This window comes from Bufo gargarizans, chromosome 6, assembly GCF_014858855.1.
Source record: "Bufo gargarizans isolate SCDJY-AF-19 chromosome 6, ASM1485885v1, whole genome shotgun sequence".
Classification (NCBI taxonomy): domain Eukaryota; kingdom Metazoa; phylum Chordata; class Amphibia; order Anura; family Bufonidae; genus Bufo; species Bufo gargarizans.
In genome coordinates, this window is record NC_058085.1 from 207,371,442 (window position 1) to 207,390,467 (window position 19,026).

Consider the following 19,026-nt stretch of genomic DNA (forward strand, 5'->3'; position numbering starts at 1 on the left):
GATCGCTAGCTGTTGTACTTTTTGTGATGTAAGGTGACAAAAGCTGGAATTAGACTTACCGGTAATTCATTTTCCACGAATCCACCATGACGGCCCAGAGAGATTAACCCCTGACCTCTGTAGGGGCAGGAACAGAAATTGGTGGTGGGAGGGGTCCTTTTAAACCTTTCACCAGCGAGTTCCAGATTATAGTGCCGCAACCACCAGTTAACAAGTGAAACAACTCAAAGTTGTTGTATTTTTTTTTGGTATTAACTCATACCAAGTCATTGGAATAAAAAAAATTTGGGTGGGATATCATGCCGCCATGGTGGATTCATGGAAAATGAATTACTGGTAAGTCTAATTCCGGCTTTCCACTTCACCACCATGACAGCCCAGAGAGACATAACAGATTATATACGTCTTAGGGTGGGGCAACGGCCTGTAAGACCTTGCGACCAAAGGCCAGGTCGGAAGACCTGGATAAGTCAAGTCTATAATGTTTAATGAAGGTATTTACACTGGATCAGGTTGCAGCCTGGCATATTTGATCTAGGGAAACTCCTGCCCTTTCAGCGAAAAAGGCAGACATGGCTCTCATGGAGTGAGCCCAAATGACCTCTGGACAACTGATGCCTTTGATCTTGTAGCAGTCTGTAATAGTCTGTTTTACCCATCGGGCAATGGTAGATCTAGAAAGTTGCCTTCACCTTGTTTTTACCACAGAAGAGCACTAGTAAGTTGTCCACCTTCCTCAGGTCTCTAGTGACCTCTAGGTATTTTAGTACTGTTTGTTTGACGTCCAGGGTATGGAAACTGTCCTCTCCAGAATTCTTAGGATTCTCACAAAAGGAGGGAAGAATGATCTCCTAGTTTCTATAGAAGTCTGTTACTACCTTTGGCAAAAACGTTGGGTCTAGCCTCAAGGTAATACGATCCTCCTGTATTGTGAGGCATGGTTGTCTTATTGACAATGCTTGGATCTAGCTCAGTCTTTTTGCTGATGTTATAGCTATAAGAAAAGACGCCTTCTGAGAAAGATGCTTCAGGGAACTTGAGCCAAGGGTTCGTAAGGCGGACCAGCGAGTCCCCTAAGTCCTAGGTAGGCACCCTTGATTTAAGAGCTGGTCTTAGTCTGGCTGCAGACCTCAGGAATCTTTGGATCCATCTATGGCTGGCTAATTCGGTATCGAAATAGGCACTAAGCGCTGAGACCTGGACTCTAAGGGTAGAAGGACTTAACTGTGACTCTAATGCCTTTTGCCCGAAATCCAGAATCCTCTGTATGTTTGGTTTGGTTTGGTCTGGGGCTTCATCGCCTCACCAGATGCAGAATCTTTTCCAGATTTTAAAATAAATGGAGTTAGTCACCTTCTTTCTGCTGGCCTTCAAGGTAGATATAACACCCTCAGAGAGACATCTACGTCTTAGAAGGTTGGACTTAGGATCCATGCCGAGAGGTTGAAGATCTCCGGATGAGGATGGAGAACCGGCCCCTGGATCAGGATATCCTTTCTCCTTAGGAGAATAAATGCTTCCTGTGGGGAGAGTTTGGTTAGAATCGAGAACCAGCTCCTCTTGGGCCAGTACGGGGTGACCAGGATTACTCTGGCTCTGTCCCTGATGATTTTTTGAAGAACCCTTGGTATTAATGGGAACGGAGGGAAGGCATATGCAATGTCCCAGTTCCAGTGCACGGAGAAAGTCGATCGCTAGGGGCCTGTCCCTTGGGTTTAGGGAGCAAAAGGTTGATACCTTTGCGTTTATCCTTGTAGCGAATAGATCTACCAGTGGGAGGCCCCATCTCTGGACAATCAGATTTAAGATGTGGATGTTTAAAGACCATTCTCCCTGGTCTATGGTAGTCCTGCTGAGGAAGTCCGCTGCACAGTTTAGGCTTCCTTTTAAATGAATTGCAGATATTGATTTTACATTTTTTTCCCCCCAGAGGAAGATTTTTCTGGACAGACCTTCTAGTTTCTGAGACCGTGTGCCCCCCTGATGCTTGAGGTAGGACACGGTCGTTACATTGTCTGAATAGACCTTTATATGTTGGTTCCTTAGTTTTGGAGTGGAGTGGCTACTCGTATTTTCTCCCAAACTGCCCTGAGCTCCCTGTAGTTTGAGGACTGAGCTGCAATTTTTGGAGGCCAGTCTCCCTGGTAGAGATCGGAGTAAATTTTTACGCCCCACCCCTTTACGATGGCATCAGTCTGAACATGCACTGCTGGGGTTTTGAACCAGACATGCCTTCTTTAAATTTTTTGTTTAAAGCCACCACCGGACTGAAGATTTTATGTGGCCCGGGATCAGGATTTTCCTGTCCAAAGAGGACAGATTTTTGTCCCATTTTCTTAGAAGCCAGGACTGAAGGGCTCTGTAATGGGCCTGGCACCAAGGGACTGCTACCATGCAGGCTGTCATCTGACCTAAAAGGCTCATCGTTTCTCTGAACGAGAAGGAGCGACGTCCCAGGAAGGCCCTGATTGATGACTGCAGGTTCTGGATTCTTTCTGCTGGAAGAAAGGTTGTTTGTTTTTCCGAATCCAGCAAAAACCCCAGGAATTTTACCTTGGTATTTGGAACTAGGGATGACTTTTTTAGGTTTATCACCCAACCTAGAGATGTCAGAAGGGAACAGAAGATCTCTCGATCTGCTATAGACTGATCAATTGTGTTTGAAATTAGTAGAAAATAGTCTAGATAAGGAACGACCATCACCCCCTGAGACCTCAGGGAGGCGACCATCTCTACCACCAGTTTCGTGAAAATCCTTGGGGCTGAGGCCAGCCCGAAGGGGAGAGCCATGAACTGGCAATGGTGAACAGACCCTCTGTGATCCCTTATTGCAAACCGCAGGAGTCTGAGACTGGGTGTGAATAGGAACATGATAATATGAGTCCTTCAGGTCGATTGTACAGAGGGACGCATCTTTCTGAATTAAAGGAATGGTAGAATTTTGAGATTCCATCTTGAACCTTTTGTAGATTACAAATTTGTTTAGCCTTTTGAGGTTTATAATCATGCGGAAGGAACCCCCCGGCTTCTTTACTAAGAAAAGGCTGGAGTAGAAACCCAGTTGAAGCTCAGGAACAGGAATCACTACTCCTAAGTCCAGGAGATTCTGGATCTCCCTCCAGATCTGGCTGTGCTGGAAAAGGGTGGGGAGAAATCTGAAAAACAGTCGGAGGGGGGATAGTCTTGGGCTATATCCTGGCGTCACTGTTTCTCACCGCCCTTGTTTTGGGGATTAAGGAGGAACCCTCTACCCCTCCCCCCTTTTGGGCAACTCCAACGTCCGGATTTACTTTTACCACGAAAGGAACTATTTTGGGAATATTGACTACGAAAGGGGGGGGGTTTCTTTTTAAGGGTTTTCTCCTCAGGGAACCCTTTCTTTTTATCCGTAGCCTTCTCAAGAATCTTGTCCAATACAGGACCGAACACGTATTCACCCGAGAAGGCTATAGAACACAACTTTATCTTGGAAGAGATGTATCCCGACCAAGATTTCATCCAAAGTGCCCGCCGGGCAGCATTGGACAAGGCGGCGTCCTTGGCTGAGAATCTGATTGTCTCTGCAGAGGCGTCCGCTAGGAAACCCGTGGCGGATTTTAGCAAGGGAATAGAATCTAGTATCTGTTTCCTGGACGTCTTGTTAACTAGATGACTTTCTAATTCATTCAGCCACAGGTACATAGAGCTGGCGACTGAAGTAGCGGCTATGTTTGTCTTGACACTAAACATAGCTGCCTCCCAGGACTTTTTTTTTTTTAATAAGCTGTCAGCTTTCCTTTCGATACTGTCCCTTAACTGACAGGAGTCCTCAAATGTGAGGTTTTCTTATAGACCTTGGCCACCTGGACGTCAATTCTAGGGACCTCATCAAAAATCTTAGAATCTGACGGGTCAAATACAAGGCGGTTCCTGAATTCCTTGGATATTCCTAGTTTCTTTTCTGGATGGGCCCATTCATCTATCACCATCTCCTTAATGTTTTCATTTATGGGGAATACCCTGGAAGACTTAATCTCCTCCTGAATCATGGATCTAAACTCCTGCATAATTGCTCACTAATTTGGCAATGCAATCCTTGCAAAGTTTTTTAGTATAGTCATCAGGAAGCCTGACGGAGCACTGGGTGCATCTGGTGGTCTTCTTTCGCTTTTTTAAAGTAAGTTTGGCCTAAAGTGAGAGAGGCAGCCCATTAAATTTATGTCAGGCTAGTATAGGAGCATAAACTTAGATGCAGTATACCAGCAGAACCTCCAGGGGGAGGAGAACAGTGGTTACCTACTAAGGCACCCCCCCCCCCCCGCCATCTGTGAAGCTGCGCTGCCCAGGTGGGCTACTCACGCAGGGGCGCTATGGAGCGGTCTGCTCCTTCTGCTGCGGCTCCTTCTCCTGGTCCAACATGTCCGCCGGTCAGAGAGCGATGCAGAGAGGAAAGTGCCTTGTGAGCATTTTTTATAGAAGCTTGTCCACTTCCGGGTTTCGTCCGGCGGCCCGGAAGTGACGTCAGATGCGCGTGACTGAGCAGAACGTCCTTCCGGTCGGCTACCTCACAGGGAGGTAGGCAACCCAGCAGCAGCTCAGGGAAGGCTTCCCACAACAGGGAGCGTGACCCTGGCGTCTCCCTGTCAGCTTTAGAACGAAGTCCGCCGAAGAGCAGGGGACGCATTTCTGGGTGAAAGGCCCGCAAGGGAGGCAAGAAACACCGCCGATGCGGTTACCCAGGTATCCTAAAAAATTATAAACGAGGTCCACTTCACCTCCCTGAAAGCTAGAGAATACTTTTCTCTGTCCTGGCCACTATATTTAGCACAGTTTTTATTTTTTATGGTGTTCATCTGAGGGGTTAGCTCATACGATATGTTTATAGAGCCGGTTGATATAGATGTGGCGATACCTAATATGTTTACTTTCTTCCCCCCCCCCCCCCCTATTTTTTTTTTTTTTACTTGAATTTTTACTTGAAACGTAATTTTTTTTGGGGGGGGGATTTTTTTTTTTTCACTTTTTTTTCCGGCCCACTTTGAGACTTCAACTTTTGGGTGTCTAATCCCCTTTACAATGCATTCCAATACTTCTGTATTGGAATGCATTGGCTGTATGAGTAATACAGTGTGTGTTACTTATACAGCTTCCTGCCTGTGAGATCCAGGGGGCTGGATCTCACAGGTTCTTCACCGGAAGGCAGCGCCAATGCCTAAGGAATACATTGTGCTGCCTTCCATGCCATCAGGTCCCCATTACAGCAGCACGGGGACCCGATGGCACCTCCAACCGCCCGCCGCAACTCCCGTAAACGCCGCAAACCGCAAGTCTGAATTGCGCCGATGGGGGGGGGGGGGGGGGGTTTAAGGGATCTCCCTGCGCATTGTCCCTGGGTGCCTGCTCAATGATTTGAGAAGGCGATTTGTTCCGATCACCCCCCGCCGGTGATCAGAACTACACATGACGTACCGGTACGTCATGTGTCCTTAAGTACCAGGACATCATGACGTACCGGAACGTTATGTGTCCCCAAGAGGTTAAGGTTAGGACTGACTTCATTACACAAGAGACTAAAACGTATTTATCAGATGTGTGTGATACTGAGTGCATCCGATTTTGAAGTACATACAGTACTAGTTATCCATAATCTCCTTTTCAGTTTTAATACAGAACACAAAAACAACAACAAAAACCAAAGAATAAGGGCATTCAGATAAATTGAGCTGAATACCTTATAATGAAACCTACAACAGTTATACAGAATCTCCATAAAGACTTGCCTCCTTGGAGAAATGGGATGTATCTGCATCACATGGAAATCCCAATTAATTAAATAAGCACAGTGTAATTCTATGGCGGGTCTGAAGGGGAATTAAAGGAATTATCCAGGATAAGTCATCAATATGACATCAGCGGGGTTCAGACTCCTGGATAGGCCATCAATAGGAAAATCCTGGATAACCACTTTAAACACTTGCTGCTTAGTTTTCTGTCAAACTACAGATGACTTGAGTGCCCTAGCCCAAAATACATTAAAGATCCCTTTAGACTAAAGGAAAAGGCACGGTATGTAAAAGGTCTGGAATATGAGGCAGTAAACCTTTTCATTATCTGAATCTCCTGACACCATCTCTCCTTGTTCTTTGAACTAAGTTCCAAGCGGCAGGATTTGATAGCTATTAAAGCTCCAGTGTCCTGAATAAGAGAAGAACACAAGGTTACAATAAGGCTCAATGAAAAACTCATGATATATTAAGAGCAGCATTTATAGAGATGACTTTTCACTTACCTTTTGTAATTTAACATATAACCCCATATTATCATATAACATTCGTCTGCATACAGAAATGAATAACTATATTACCATGGTGCATTACTCATCTTGTACTCATTTACAGCCTTACAGCACAGCTAGACATACAGTATACAGGTCCTTCTAAAAAAAATTAGCATATTGTGATAAAGTTCATTATTTTCTGTAATGTACTGATAAACATTAGACTTTCATATATTTTAGATTCATTACACACCAACTGAAGTAGTTCAAGCCTTTTATTGTTTTAATATTGATGATTTGGGCATACAGCTCATGAAAACCCCAAATTCCTATCTAAAAAAATTAGCATATCATGAAAAGGTTCTCTAAATTAGCTATTAACCTAATCATCTGAATCAACTAATTAACTCTAAACACCTGCAAAAGATTCCTGAGGCTTTTAAAAACTCCCAGCCTGGTTCATTACTCAAAACCGCAATCATGGGTAAGACTGCCGACCTGACTGCTGTCCAGAAGGCCATCATTGACACCCTCAAGCAAGAGGGTAAGACACAGAAAGAAATTTTAGAACAAATAGGCTGTTCCCAGAGTGCTGTATCAAGGCACCTCAGTGGGAAGTCTGTGGGAAGGAAAAAGTGTGGCAGAAAACGCTGCACAACGAGAAGAGGTGACCGGACCCTGAGGAAGATTGTGGAGAAGGACCTATTCCAAACCTTGGGGGACCTGCGGAAGCAGTGGACTGAGTCTGGAGTAGAAACATCCAGAGCCACCGTGTACAGGCAGTGTGCAGGAAATGGGCTACAGGTGCCGCATTCCCCAGGTCAAGCCACTTTTGAACCAGAAACAGCGGCAGAAGCGCCTGACCTGGGCTACAGAGAAGCAGCACTGGACTGTTGCTCAGTGGTCCAAAGTACTTTTTTCAGATGAAAGCAAATTTTGCATGTCATTCGGAAATCAAGGTGCCAGAGTCTAGAGGAAGACTGGGGAGAGGGAAATGCCAAAATGCCTGAAGTCCAGTGTCAAGTACCCACAGTCAGTGATGGTCTGGGGTGCCATGTCAGCTGCTGGTGTTGGTCCACTGTGTTTTATCAAGGGCAGGGTCAATGCAGCTAGCTATCAGGAGATTTTGGAGCACTTCATGCTTCCATCTGCTGAAAAGCTTTATGGAGATGAAGATTTCATTTTTCAGCACGACCTGGCACCTGCTCACAGTGCCAAAACCACTGGTAAATGGTTTACTGACCATGGTATTCCTGTGCTCCATTGGCCTGCCAACTCTCCTGACCTGAACCCCATAGAGAATCTGATATTGGGAAGAGAAAGTTGAGAGACGCAAGACCCAACACTCTGGATGAGCTTAAGGCCGCTATCGAAGCATCCTGGGCCTCCATAACACCTCAGCAGTGCCACAGGCTGATTGCCTCCATGCCACGCCGCATTGAAGCAGTCATTTCTGCAAAAGGATTCCCGACCAAGTATTGAGTGCATAACTGAACATAATTATTTGAAAGGTTGACTTTTTTTTTTGTATTAAAAACACTTTTCTTTTATTGGTCGGATGAAATATGCTAATTTTTTTTAGATAGGAATTTTGGGTTTTCATGAGCTGTATGCCAAAATCATCAATATTAAAACAATAAAAGGCTTGAACTACTTCAGTTGTGTGTAATGAATCTAAAATATATGAAAGTCTAATGTTTATCAGTACATTACAGAAAATAATGAACTTTATCACAATATGCTATTTTTTTTAGAAGGACCTGTATGTGTAAAGGCTGATGTAAGGAGATCCTTAAAGGGGCTTGAGAGGCGGGCAACACCTATACCTGAACCAAAAATAATCACCAATGTGCCAATTAGACTCATCTAAAATACCACCACAGAAAACACGAGTAAACAGGTAAGGCACACCAACGACAACTAAAGTCAAGAGATCTTACACAATCAATACCCCTATATGTGCGTTAGAACGATAAGCTGCAGGTATGATACACAACAGAAAACCACAGAAATAAGATAATGCACTTAGTAAAGCAGATGCAAGCACTATATATGGACAAAGTCCTCACTCTGATGTGATAATATCTGAGACACTTAGTCAATATATTTTGATCAAAACACATCTAAGCCCGCCTACCGAACGCCAAGGTGGTCTCAGGTCAGGCGGGTCCTACGCTAAACCTACCTACCTGACCTGAGACCACCTTGGTGTTCGGTAGGCGTGCTTAGATGTGTTTTGATCAAAATATATTGACTAAGTGTCTCAGATATTATCATATCAGAGTGAGGACTTTGTCCATATATAGTGCTTGCATCTACTTTACTAAGTGCATTATTATCTTCTGTGGTTTTCTTCAATAATATGGCCAGGGACATCCGCACATTTGTATCATATCGTGCAGGATGTTTTTATCTTAGTTTTTTCGTCTATGATACACAACACATCCGCCTACCACATGGTAAAAAAATAAAAATACTCAGAAAATAGTGACTTAGTACTGAAAATACAGCCTGTATAATGTGACACCCTTTACCTCAGTGGTGGGAAGTAAAGGAAACTGCTAGGAAACTGAATCCTGCGCGTATCAGCGCAGCCTGCAGCTTCCTTGGGGGCTAGTCTGCCGTAACAGTATGTTTGTTTATATACTTGAAATGTAACTGTCGTTCTATTTTTATTTGTGTAATGTACAGGGGCAGTGATGCTGATAACTTTTTATATAGTTTAATTACTTTTATCGTACATTTCTATTAGGAAAAATAGCTCTAAAGTGGCCCATATTGAGCCTTAGCAACGCTCCTCTGTCCTGAGACCTGCTCAGCATTGCCTGTTATGTACACAGAAGACAGAGGAGCGTTGCTATGGCTCAAAATGGGCCACTTTAGAGGTATTTTCTAATAGAAATGTGCAATTTCAGTAATTAAAGTATACTACAAAAATGGTTAGTATCACTGCCCCTACACATTACAAAAAAAAAAAAAAAATAATAGACCAGCAGTTACACTTTAATAACGGCCATATTGTATGCTCACATCTGAGCGCTCAGGAACTTAACAAAAGATGGCGTCACAAAATGGCTGAGACACTACGGCAAGCTTTAAATCCCTGTGAACCGTTAGTCAGATTCCTAACCATGCAAGAGACAGGCAGAAATTGTGTAACCAAAATAAATAATTATAGATAAAAGGAAGCTGAGCATATGTATGCCAAGCACTGATGAAAAATGAAGTGATCGTATGCCGAATATTTCAATTAACTGTTTAAAGTCACTATTTTTTCCATGTGGTACAACTTACCAGGGATGACGCCACGTATACGGTATTGATCCCTTGGATGTACTATACATTTTTTTTATTGTCTTCCGAATTGATTTTTCTCAATAAAGATCATGACTTTTGATATATCTGGGTGGGCCTTGCCTGTTTATGTGTTGTCTGGTGGCATTTAGAAGTTTGCCAATAATAATGCTGTGACAGGAGCCCTCAGCTGAGGAGCTCAGATAAAAAGAAGGAGGAATACAAGGATGAAGTGAGGACCTGTAGGAAGGAAACCACGGGGACTTTCCCGGCACTCACACAGCACCTAGCACTAGCTATCGGCGGACTGCCCTCTACAGAATAGGTGGAAAAAACTCACCCGGTTCTGGTACAAACAGACATTCCCAAAGCCTCCGGTGCCGAGCCGGTCTTTCATGTCCCATGGCCCGCAGACTGTTCCCTGCTGGATTGGAGGACGCTCCATGATAACAAAGATACCAATATGAGGACTTCCGATCTCCTGTCACAACCACTGCAACAAGAACTTCCGGTCGGCTGAAAATTCTACGCCGCATACGTGTCACGTGTTCCCTAAATGCGTTCCATGTCTCGTTTCCCACGTAGGGCTGTCCTCCCCCAAAGGGAGGGTAGTTTCTAAATCTCATGCGCCATAAGGACCTTGTTAAATTACGTTGGAAGCCTCAATCCCAAACCCACCATGCGACTCACCGTAAACATCATGGTTAGGGTTAGTTGTTATTATTTTTACTAATCTTTATTACCACCGCATATGAGAAGTAGATATTACTTTGCTGCTATATACCTCGGCTTCTTCAAGCCCTGGTGACTTTAGCATATCACGTGACCCTGTGACATTACTAAGTCCTTACGGCGCATGGGAACTAGACACTACCCTAGACAGATGACGTCATCGGCTTGCGTCTTTAGCGTTCTCTGCTGCAAGAAGAACGTCAAGTAAGGGGGGTGTTGCCTGTCAGTATGTATTGCCTATGTGTAGTAGCGACTAGTGGGCAGGGGACATTGGTTTGCATGTGTTAATCGGTTTCCGCTTATATATGGCGGGCTGTATTATTATTGGGAACGATTTTCCGATGTTATTTGTGGACTAGATAACAGGATGGGAAATATAAATATATATAAAGATTTATTTTAGCATCCATGTGCTAAAGCTCATTTATCTCTCGCTGTCAATATAGTGACAACATATTCTGTAGTGCTGTACAAGGACTGTCACTACCCCCCATTCCCGCCCAATGGCTGAGGATCACAATATAAAGTTCCTATCACACACACACACACACACACACACACACACACACACACGTTGTGGAAAATAACCGATTTGATCCATGTGCAAATTACCCTGAGATGTGTCCTGTCCGTGAGATGAGTCCAGTGTGAAGGAGAATCTCTTGATGCGCGAGCTAGTGCATGCGCTGTTCCTTTCCTGAGGCTGATGCCAGCACAGGGAAGGAACACTATGAGGGCACTGCGCATGTGCTAGCTCGCTCATAGCGAGATAACGGCGCTCTGGCTGTCTGACGTCGGGGAGCAAGGAGGAGATTCTGAGGATGTGGGGCGGTGCTGGGCTCCTTCACGCTGGACTCATCTCACGTACAGGACACATCTCCCACAATAAAAGCACACAGAGTTATGGGGACTGGGTATTACGGATGTGCTAGCGGCCATCTAGCAACCCATGTCCTCAGCACTATACCCAAAATCCAGGTGACAGGTTCCCTTTAATAATAGCAACCTTCTCTGGTAATAACAGAGTTCATAAGTTCAAGTACAGAGTCTTTATTTTTAATAGGCTGGCCTGCTGATGTTAGAAAGTCTCTATCCTGCCATATGGGTCCATAGTTATGTGCAATACTAAAAGCATACCTTGAGTCCGTGTAGATGTTCACCTTCTTCCCCTTGGCCAATTTGCACTACCTCATGCTCTCTGACCACTGCATATCCAGTATGGAATCGGCCATCCTCTCCCATGAGCCTGCTTCCATCTACAAAATACTCAAAATCAGGGTTATGAAGGGGGTTTTCATGTACATGATTAAATCCTGACATTTCTTGTTGCATTACTTGTACACAGTCATGGAGGTTATGTTCCATCATGTCATTTAGGAGGCTGCCTGTACCTCCTATGCCCCCTTACCCCATTTCTGAATCTGTGATTGGTAACAAAGTAGCAGGATTCAGAGTAGTACATCTTTTGAAAGAAATGTTAACAGGCATGAGGAGTGCACATTGGAGTTTGAGTTGCCTGGCCATAGAAATATGGTTAGATTGAACCTGTGTTAATGTGCCCTATATGTCATGGGGTGTTTGTACAATCACCAGGTAGTCTAACACATCTATCATTGGCTGCACTGCAGCTACCGCCCTGATACAGGAGAGGGCGCCTCGGGCGACAGTATCTAATCTGGCCGCTGGCGGTCACCATTTTTCTGAGTCAGTACAGCCGGTGCTAGGGCCAAGGTTATGCACAGCTTCAATGTATGAAAATTATTCACTGCTTCTTTAAGGTGAAATGGGTCATAAGACAGACAATCATACAGAGGCAGCATTAACATGGAGGCATGTCTAATCCAGGGGCAACAGTATGACACCAGCGCCCAAAACACCCTAAGGCTTTGGGCACTTGTATCCTTTCAACAGCCTCCTTTCTTTCTGGGGTTAGGTAGGCAGCTCCATAGGAGAGGCAGTGTCCTAATAATACAACCTTGTTTTTACAAAACTGCAGCTTCTGTTTTGAGGCTTTGCACGTGTTCTGATGTAGGAAAATTAAGAGATAGTTGCCTCACAGCAAGTCTCATTGTCTTCAGCACACAGGAGCAAATCATCCATGTATTGTAACAGGACCTCTGAGCGGGCGGTGCCCAGTTTGTAAGGACAGATTGTAGAACCTGTGTATACATGGTCGGGGAGTTCTAAGCTCCTTGAGGCAGAATAGTCCAAGTATACTGGTTACCCTTAAATGTAAAGGCAAACGGATATGGACAGTCTTGATGCAACGGGACACTAAAGAAGGAATTTGCCAGGTCTATCACTGTGAAACACGTAGCAGTGGATGGAACTTGTGACAGTAAGGTATGTGTGTTTAGCACTATTGGAGCTTGTAAAACTGTCACCTTGTTAACTTCTCTAAGATCATGAACCATCCTGTAACTGACAGGCTGTCCCTTAACATTTTTTTTTCTTAATTGGGAACAGCGGGGTATTAGCAGGAGATACTGTTTTTATCAATACACCGGCCTGGAGAAAAGCATCAATTTGTCTGGCCGCTGCTATCTCCTGGGCATGACTGAGGGGGTACTGCTTCACTTGAGGGGGCTGACATCCTGGCTCAAGTTTCCCGATGTTTGTTTTTGATGTTACCCATAAATCTTTTGGTACCACCTCAAGAACAGCCTGGTCTACAAGGGTTAATTCTGATGGCTCAGTCTCAGGCATGGCCAGTGTTGCTATTAAGGGACATAATACTTCCTCTTTAACAATTAGGTAGCCACTGTACTGTCTTTTATCTTTAGTTTAACTGGCTCAGATTCACAGACAAAAACAGTTTCTCCTGTGAATCCCACAGCTGCTACATAACAAGGGGTTAACTGATGAGGCTGTAAGAAACTCTGGTCTAAGGCTAGGTCTACACAACGACATTTGTCGCGCGACATTTTGTTGCACTAATGTCGCGTGACAATTGTTATAATGGCAGTCTATGGTGTCGCACTGCAACATGCGACATACTGCGACGCGACAGTCGCAGAAAATCCATTTGAGATGGATTTTTCTGCGACTGTCGCGTCACAGTTGCAACATGTCGCATGTTGCAGTGCGACACCATAGACTGCCATTATAACAATTGTCGTGCGACATTAGTGCAACAAAATGTCGCCGACAAATGTTGCGCCCTATCTGTTGCACGACTTTTTGTCGCGCGACAAATGTCGTCGTGTAGACCTAGCCTAATACTGTTTTGGCTGCCCCCGTCACAACCAGGAATGGTACTGTCTTTCTGTTTCTGAGTATACAACAATCTACTTCACACAACTTCTCCTCTCCATCCGTCAGTTTCAACCTCACAAGCTATTTTTATGCATATATCAACCACTTTTTCACATCCATGATCCTTTATCCAACCACAATGTGTCCTACTGAATCTATCCCAGACTTCTAGGTAAAGCAGGGCTCGACAAATTTCCTTTGAATCTAGGAGCCAGCTAAAAAGGTTAGGAGCCAGTTTTTTTTTTTTTAACCTCATAAGGCTGCATTCACACGTCCGTGGTGTGTTGCGGACCAGCGAATTGCAGGTCCGCAACACACCAGCCCGTCACCCCCATAGAAATGCCTATTCTTGTCCGCAAGCTACGGACAAGAATAGGACATGCTCTATCTTTTTGCGGAGTTGCAGACCGCAAATTCGGATGCGGACAGCACACTGTGTGCTGTCCGCATCCATTCCGTCCCCATAAAGAATGAATGGGTCTGCACCTGTTCCGCAAAATTGCGGAACGGATGCGGACACATTTTGCGGACGTGTGAATGGAGCCTAAAGCTGTATGTTCATGGGCATGAGCAAGATAATGAAAATATTATGTCATAATAATATTGAAGTGACTTACCAGTACCTGTCATACCAGATTATGGTGTCACACTATATAATAGGCAGCACAGCGGCAAGCACAGTTCAAAATAGTGGTGGTTTGGTGCACATAAGCAGACAGCAAGCACAGTTCATAAGGAGGAGCCATGGTGCCACCATAGCCCCCCTTTATGAACTGTGCCAGTGCCACCTTAGCCCCTCCATATGGACTGTGCCTGCTGTCTGTCCCCAACTCTGAACTTTGGCATTTCAGTGCACACTGCTGCTAACTTACTGTGCACTTGCTGTTGCTGTCACTGTGTGGCATAGCGGCAGGCAGAGTAGATCTTCAAACAAACTGAATCCTGGAGGAGACGATAAGTCACTCTCTCTGCAGGATGACTGGTGTCTGGAGGGTGATGCTGGTTCGCGGTCACGGCAGTCAGGTCAGGTCACAGCAAGGCCAGCAGCAACAATAGTCCCGCAGCACAGCCGGCTCAAGTTCCTCTGCTGGGTGCACGGCTAGCTAGCAAATCAACCAGCACCCAGCGGACAGAAGCGCTCTAGGCTGCAAGCAGGGACTGTGACTGCCAGCGGAACATGGACTGTGTAATCCTCTTTACTGTTGTCTGGCGGGAAGCGGGAGGGGCGGACCTACCAGACGCGGACTCGTGCGTGACGCCGCGTCTACTGTGAACTTAAAGAGATACTGCGCCCGTCTGGCTGCTGGAGTGCTGGGCCTATTTTACATTATATTTTCATGCCATGGCAAATACCCAAGGCGCCAGGACCAAATTCCTGGTCGCCATGGCGACCTGGCGCCCGGGATTTGTCGAGCCCTGAGGTAAAGATTTCCATACTTCATCCCTGCCTTCCGTAACACTCTGTCCACATTCTTCAGACCCTCCTTACCTCCTCTTTCCTTCACCAATGTTTTGGCTGTCTTATAACCTTTGAGTATACTAAAATTATTCCCTATTGCTCTTCAACTGTACCAGAACAACTGTAGAAAGTAACAAAATTCAGGCGTCTGTTTCCCCTCAGTGCTTCCTCACTATATCACGTAGTATACTCTGTTAGGCTACTTTCACGCTTGGGTTCGGAGCGGATCCTTCTGGTGTCTGCACAGACGGATCCACTCCTATAATGCAGACGATGGGATCCGTTCAGAACGGATCCGTCTGCATTATATTTCTGAAAAAATTCTAAGTCTGAAAGTTAGTCAGACGGATCCGTCCAGACTTTACATTGAAAATGCTAATACTGGGGAGGGAGAGAGGGGGGGGCGCACTGGCCACCAATGCTAATACTGGGGAGGGAGAGGGGGGGGGCGCACTGGCCACTAATGCTAATACTGGGGAGGGAGAGAGGGGGGGGGCGCACTGGCCACCAATGCTAATACTGGGGAGGGAGAAGGGGGGGGGGGGCCCGCACTGGCCACCAATGCTAATACTGGGGAGGGTGGGGGGGGGTTAATTGTGCGGATCACAGCCCCCTGTAAGAGATCGGGTGATGCCAGGCAGCAGGGGGCAGTTATGTACACAGTTTTTAGTATATTCTAACTTGAAGCGTCCCCATCACTATGGGAACGCCTCTGTGTTAGAATATACTGTCGGATCTGAGTTTTCACGATCTAACTCAAATCCGATGGTATATTCTAACATAGAGGCGTTCCCATGGTGATGGGGACGCTTCAAGTTAAAATATACCATCGGATTGGAGTAAACGCTGATCCGCTGGTATATTAATAGGGACTCCTGACTTTACATTGAAAGTCAATGGGGGACGGATCCGTTTGTAATTGCACGATATTGTGTCAACGTCAAACGGATCCGTCCTCATTGACTTGCATTGTAAGTCAGAACGGATCCGTTTGGCTCTGCACGGCCAGGCGGACACAGCCCCCTGTAAGAGCGGAATGGAGGTGGAATGGAGCCAAACTGATGCATTCTGAATGGATCCGCATCCATTTAGAATGCATTGGGGATGTACGGATCCGTTCGGGGCCGCTTGTGAGAGCCTTCAAATGGAACTCGCAAGCGGAACCCCAAACGCAAGTGTGAAAGTAGCCTAAAAGCACTTCATATGTACGCTCCTTCAACAATCCCTCGAACCAGACAACTAGTTAGAGAGGCACAGATCTGTCCGTCACAGTCCGGATTATCCAAGTTGTCGGGAGATCAATGAAGTGTCCTTAAGTCGAGCCCCTCGTTGGGTGCCAAGTTTTTTGGGGGCAAAAAACCCTTCTCTATAATTGTCAGGGCCCGAATTGAGGTGTCGAAGACACACTGCAGGTTCTCTCTCTAATTTATTCCATGCAAGTATACATCTTTATAACACTACAGATAATCACAGACAAATCTGGCACATCACCAAGGGGGTGGAAATCGAAACTAATGATTTGATTCGTTATTCATAAAAGGCAATACTTCAGCACCATACTGACAGAATTCTAATAATTAAAAAGTTTCTGCAGCATCTTGTCTAAAAGTTGACATTCTTCAGCAGTACATCCCGAAACTCAGAAGTAACATAACTCTCTCTTGTATGTCAAACTCTGATAAGAAAACAAGGGAGCTGCTATCTTGACCTTGCAGCTAGGAACTTCTGATCTATATACACAGAAACTCCCTACATCCTTCCAGCTGGCTCATTAATTTTTTTACACATATGTACAAGATGGAAGACATGTTTATACAAAATGGATTGTCATCCCTCACAGCACACGGAATCTTTTCCATATTTTTTTTGCAACCCGTTTGAAGTGAATGGTACCGCATATGAGCGAAAAAAAAAAAAAAAATGGACACTGACAAAAAATACATTGTGTGCATGAGCCCTAAGCTAGTCACTGCCATAAAAAGGTAAATTGGCGGTCACTAATGGGATTAAAGGGGTTGTACAGGCTTTACTAGGTGTATGGCCAACTCTCAGAATAGGCCATCACTAACTGATTGGTGGGGTATAATGCGTCCACCCCTACTTATCAACTGTTCAGGTATAGCTCCATCACCGGAAGTCAGTCCTGGAACTACACAGCTCCATCAACTGTGTTTTAGAGGAGCTTGTTACTACAGCGCTGCTGCTATTGCGGGAGAAACCCCTTCAAAGGGGTTGTTTACCCTGGGGATCTTTTCTGCAGACCCCCCAATGTGGCTGGACCTGCAGTCGTGATCATACATACCCGTTTCCCGCTATTGTGTTCTTTCTCAATCGCTGCCTTGACATCCTGTTTGATGTGGTTTATGTGACCACTGCAGCAAATAGCTGACCACAGTGGTGAAATTTGTCACGTATGCGGTCCGTGAACCCCATGACGCATGTTTGACACATCACCGCTCCAGCGGTCACATGATTTGTGTCAAGCAGTATGTTGATATGGGGAGACCCGGGATCTGCACAGCCAGCAGGGCCGATAGCGAGCGGATCAGTTAAGTTTGAGTACCACTGCGCGTCTAGCCACCCTGGAGGGCCTGTAGTAAAGGTCCCCAAGGTTAAACAAGCCCTTTAATTCTGTCAATGTTTTCACCATCAATCACTGATGGCAAAGATACGTTAAAAATTGTGAAGAACTGAAACAACAAAGTTGCACAACCTGTTTATAAAATGTCAGACTTTATATAAAACCCTTTACATTGCTTTAAATACAGTTTTCATATAGATATATTGGAAGTATTATATTTATTTTTATATGTGTAGTTATTTTTCATTGACTGATTGTGTTTGTGGATTTTGCCTCCTTACAGTGAAAACCAGTGATCCAGGTTGAGATTTGCTCACACGCTGAATTTCAGGTCATCTGTACTTTAGAAGTGCTGAGTGGGTTTCCAGTACGACAGACCTTTTGACTTAGAAGAACTATCACAGATGGCCTACTGGAATGAACATCTGTACAAACCATCCCCGCTGCTTTTTCTTTCTGGTGCAAACAGGAAGTATTGACAGCTCTCACTACAGCCATCTGTGTAGCTTGTTAAACTATATACTTATCGGTATCTTTTAATGGTTAGGCTTCTAGGGCTAGGAATTTTCTCAGTACCTCTCTAGACACTTCTATTTAGAGTTGACTCATAAATCACAGTAGTTCCCTTTTTCCAGTCATGTGTACATTTGTGATGTCTATTGAGGATCCACTCAGTGTCACCACAAGCAGCACCAAAACTTTAGTTGGAATGGACTATGATACCTCAAACAACTTAGATGAATGTAATGAGAGCAAAGATGAGACTTTGCCCCTGGACCAGGAGTCAGAAACGAAGATACCTGTGCAACTGTACATCGAAGATGCAAAGACTACAGTGGAGACTAACACAGAGGAGCAAAACATTCATCACATCAATGCCAACAACTGGTTTGTGATTCATTTATTCTTGTGATCTGTTCATTGTTGAAAAGTTTAATACATATTGTACATCAGAAAGACTTCTAGTACCCTGCTGTTCTGATTAGATTAGCAGGGTACAATGGGTCAGCAAAGATTCTTGTCATTCTACCCAAGCAGACAAAAATAGTAAAGGGGTACTCTGGGAATGAAGATAACGAAAACCTATAAATATTACTTTATTATAAATATATTCCCAAATACTCATTAGTTATAAAGGTTTGTTTTGTCTGGGGAGCAGTCATTAGGAGAAATAAAATGGCTGCTGTTCTATTAGTCCACACAAAACCTGTCCTAATTACACAACAGGACAAGTTACTTCACAACACTGAGGTAAAGAGCTGCCTCATCCTCCTCTCTGCTCTGCTTGTCAGTGATTATGATCCTGAATGCAGATGATAAGATCTTCAGCTGACTCTCTGTAGGAATGGAGTTCATGAGGAGACATGAAGTTCATAGAGGAGGGTGGGGATAATGAGCAGCAGCACTTGTATGTAGTCTCCATTACCACAGTCTGCCCTGTCCATCCTC

At 44.8% G+C, this 19,026-nt stretch overlaps 1 protein-coding gene and 1 long non-coding RNA gene across 2 annotated transcripts in view; one reads left to right on the plus strand and one right to left on the minus strand.

Moving 5' to 3' along the window:
• The window catches only part of CHUK (component of inhibitor of nuclear factor kappa B kinase complex), a 125,962-nt gene extending 115,878 nt beyond the window's left edge, over positions 1–10,084 (minus strand). Inside the window, exons 1-2 of the mRNA XM_044296216.1 lie at positions 9,891–10,084; positions 6,080–6,174 (exon numbers count right to left, since the gene is read on the minus strand). Coding sequence (XP_044152151.1) covers positions 6,080–6,174; positions 9,891–9,995 — 200 coding nt within the window. The 5' untranslated portion in view covers positions 9,996–10,084. The remainder of the gene's footprint in view (positions 1–6,079; positions 6,175–9,890) is intronic.
• An 8-nt stretch (positions 10,085–10,092) lies between these two features.
• LOC122939971 lies at positions 10,093–18,716 on the plus strand. Its single transcript, XR_006390218.1, has 3 exons — positions 10,093–10,486; positions 12,361–12,625; positions 17,861–18,716. It is a non-coding gene; the product is annotated as an uncharacterized LOC122939971 (long non-coding RNA).
• Positions 18,717–19,026: the final 310 nt, after the last annotated feature.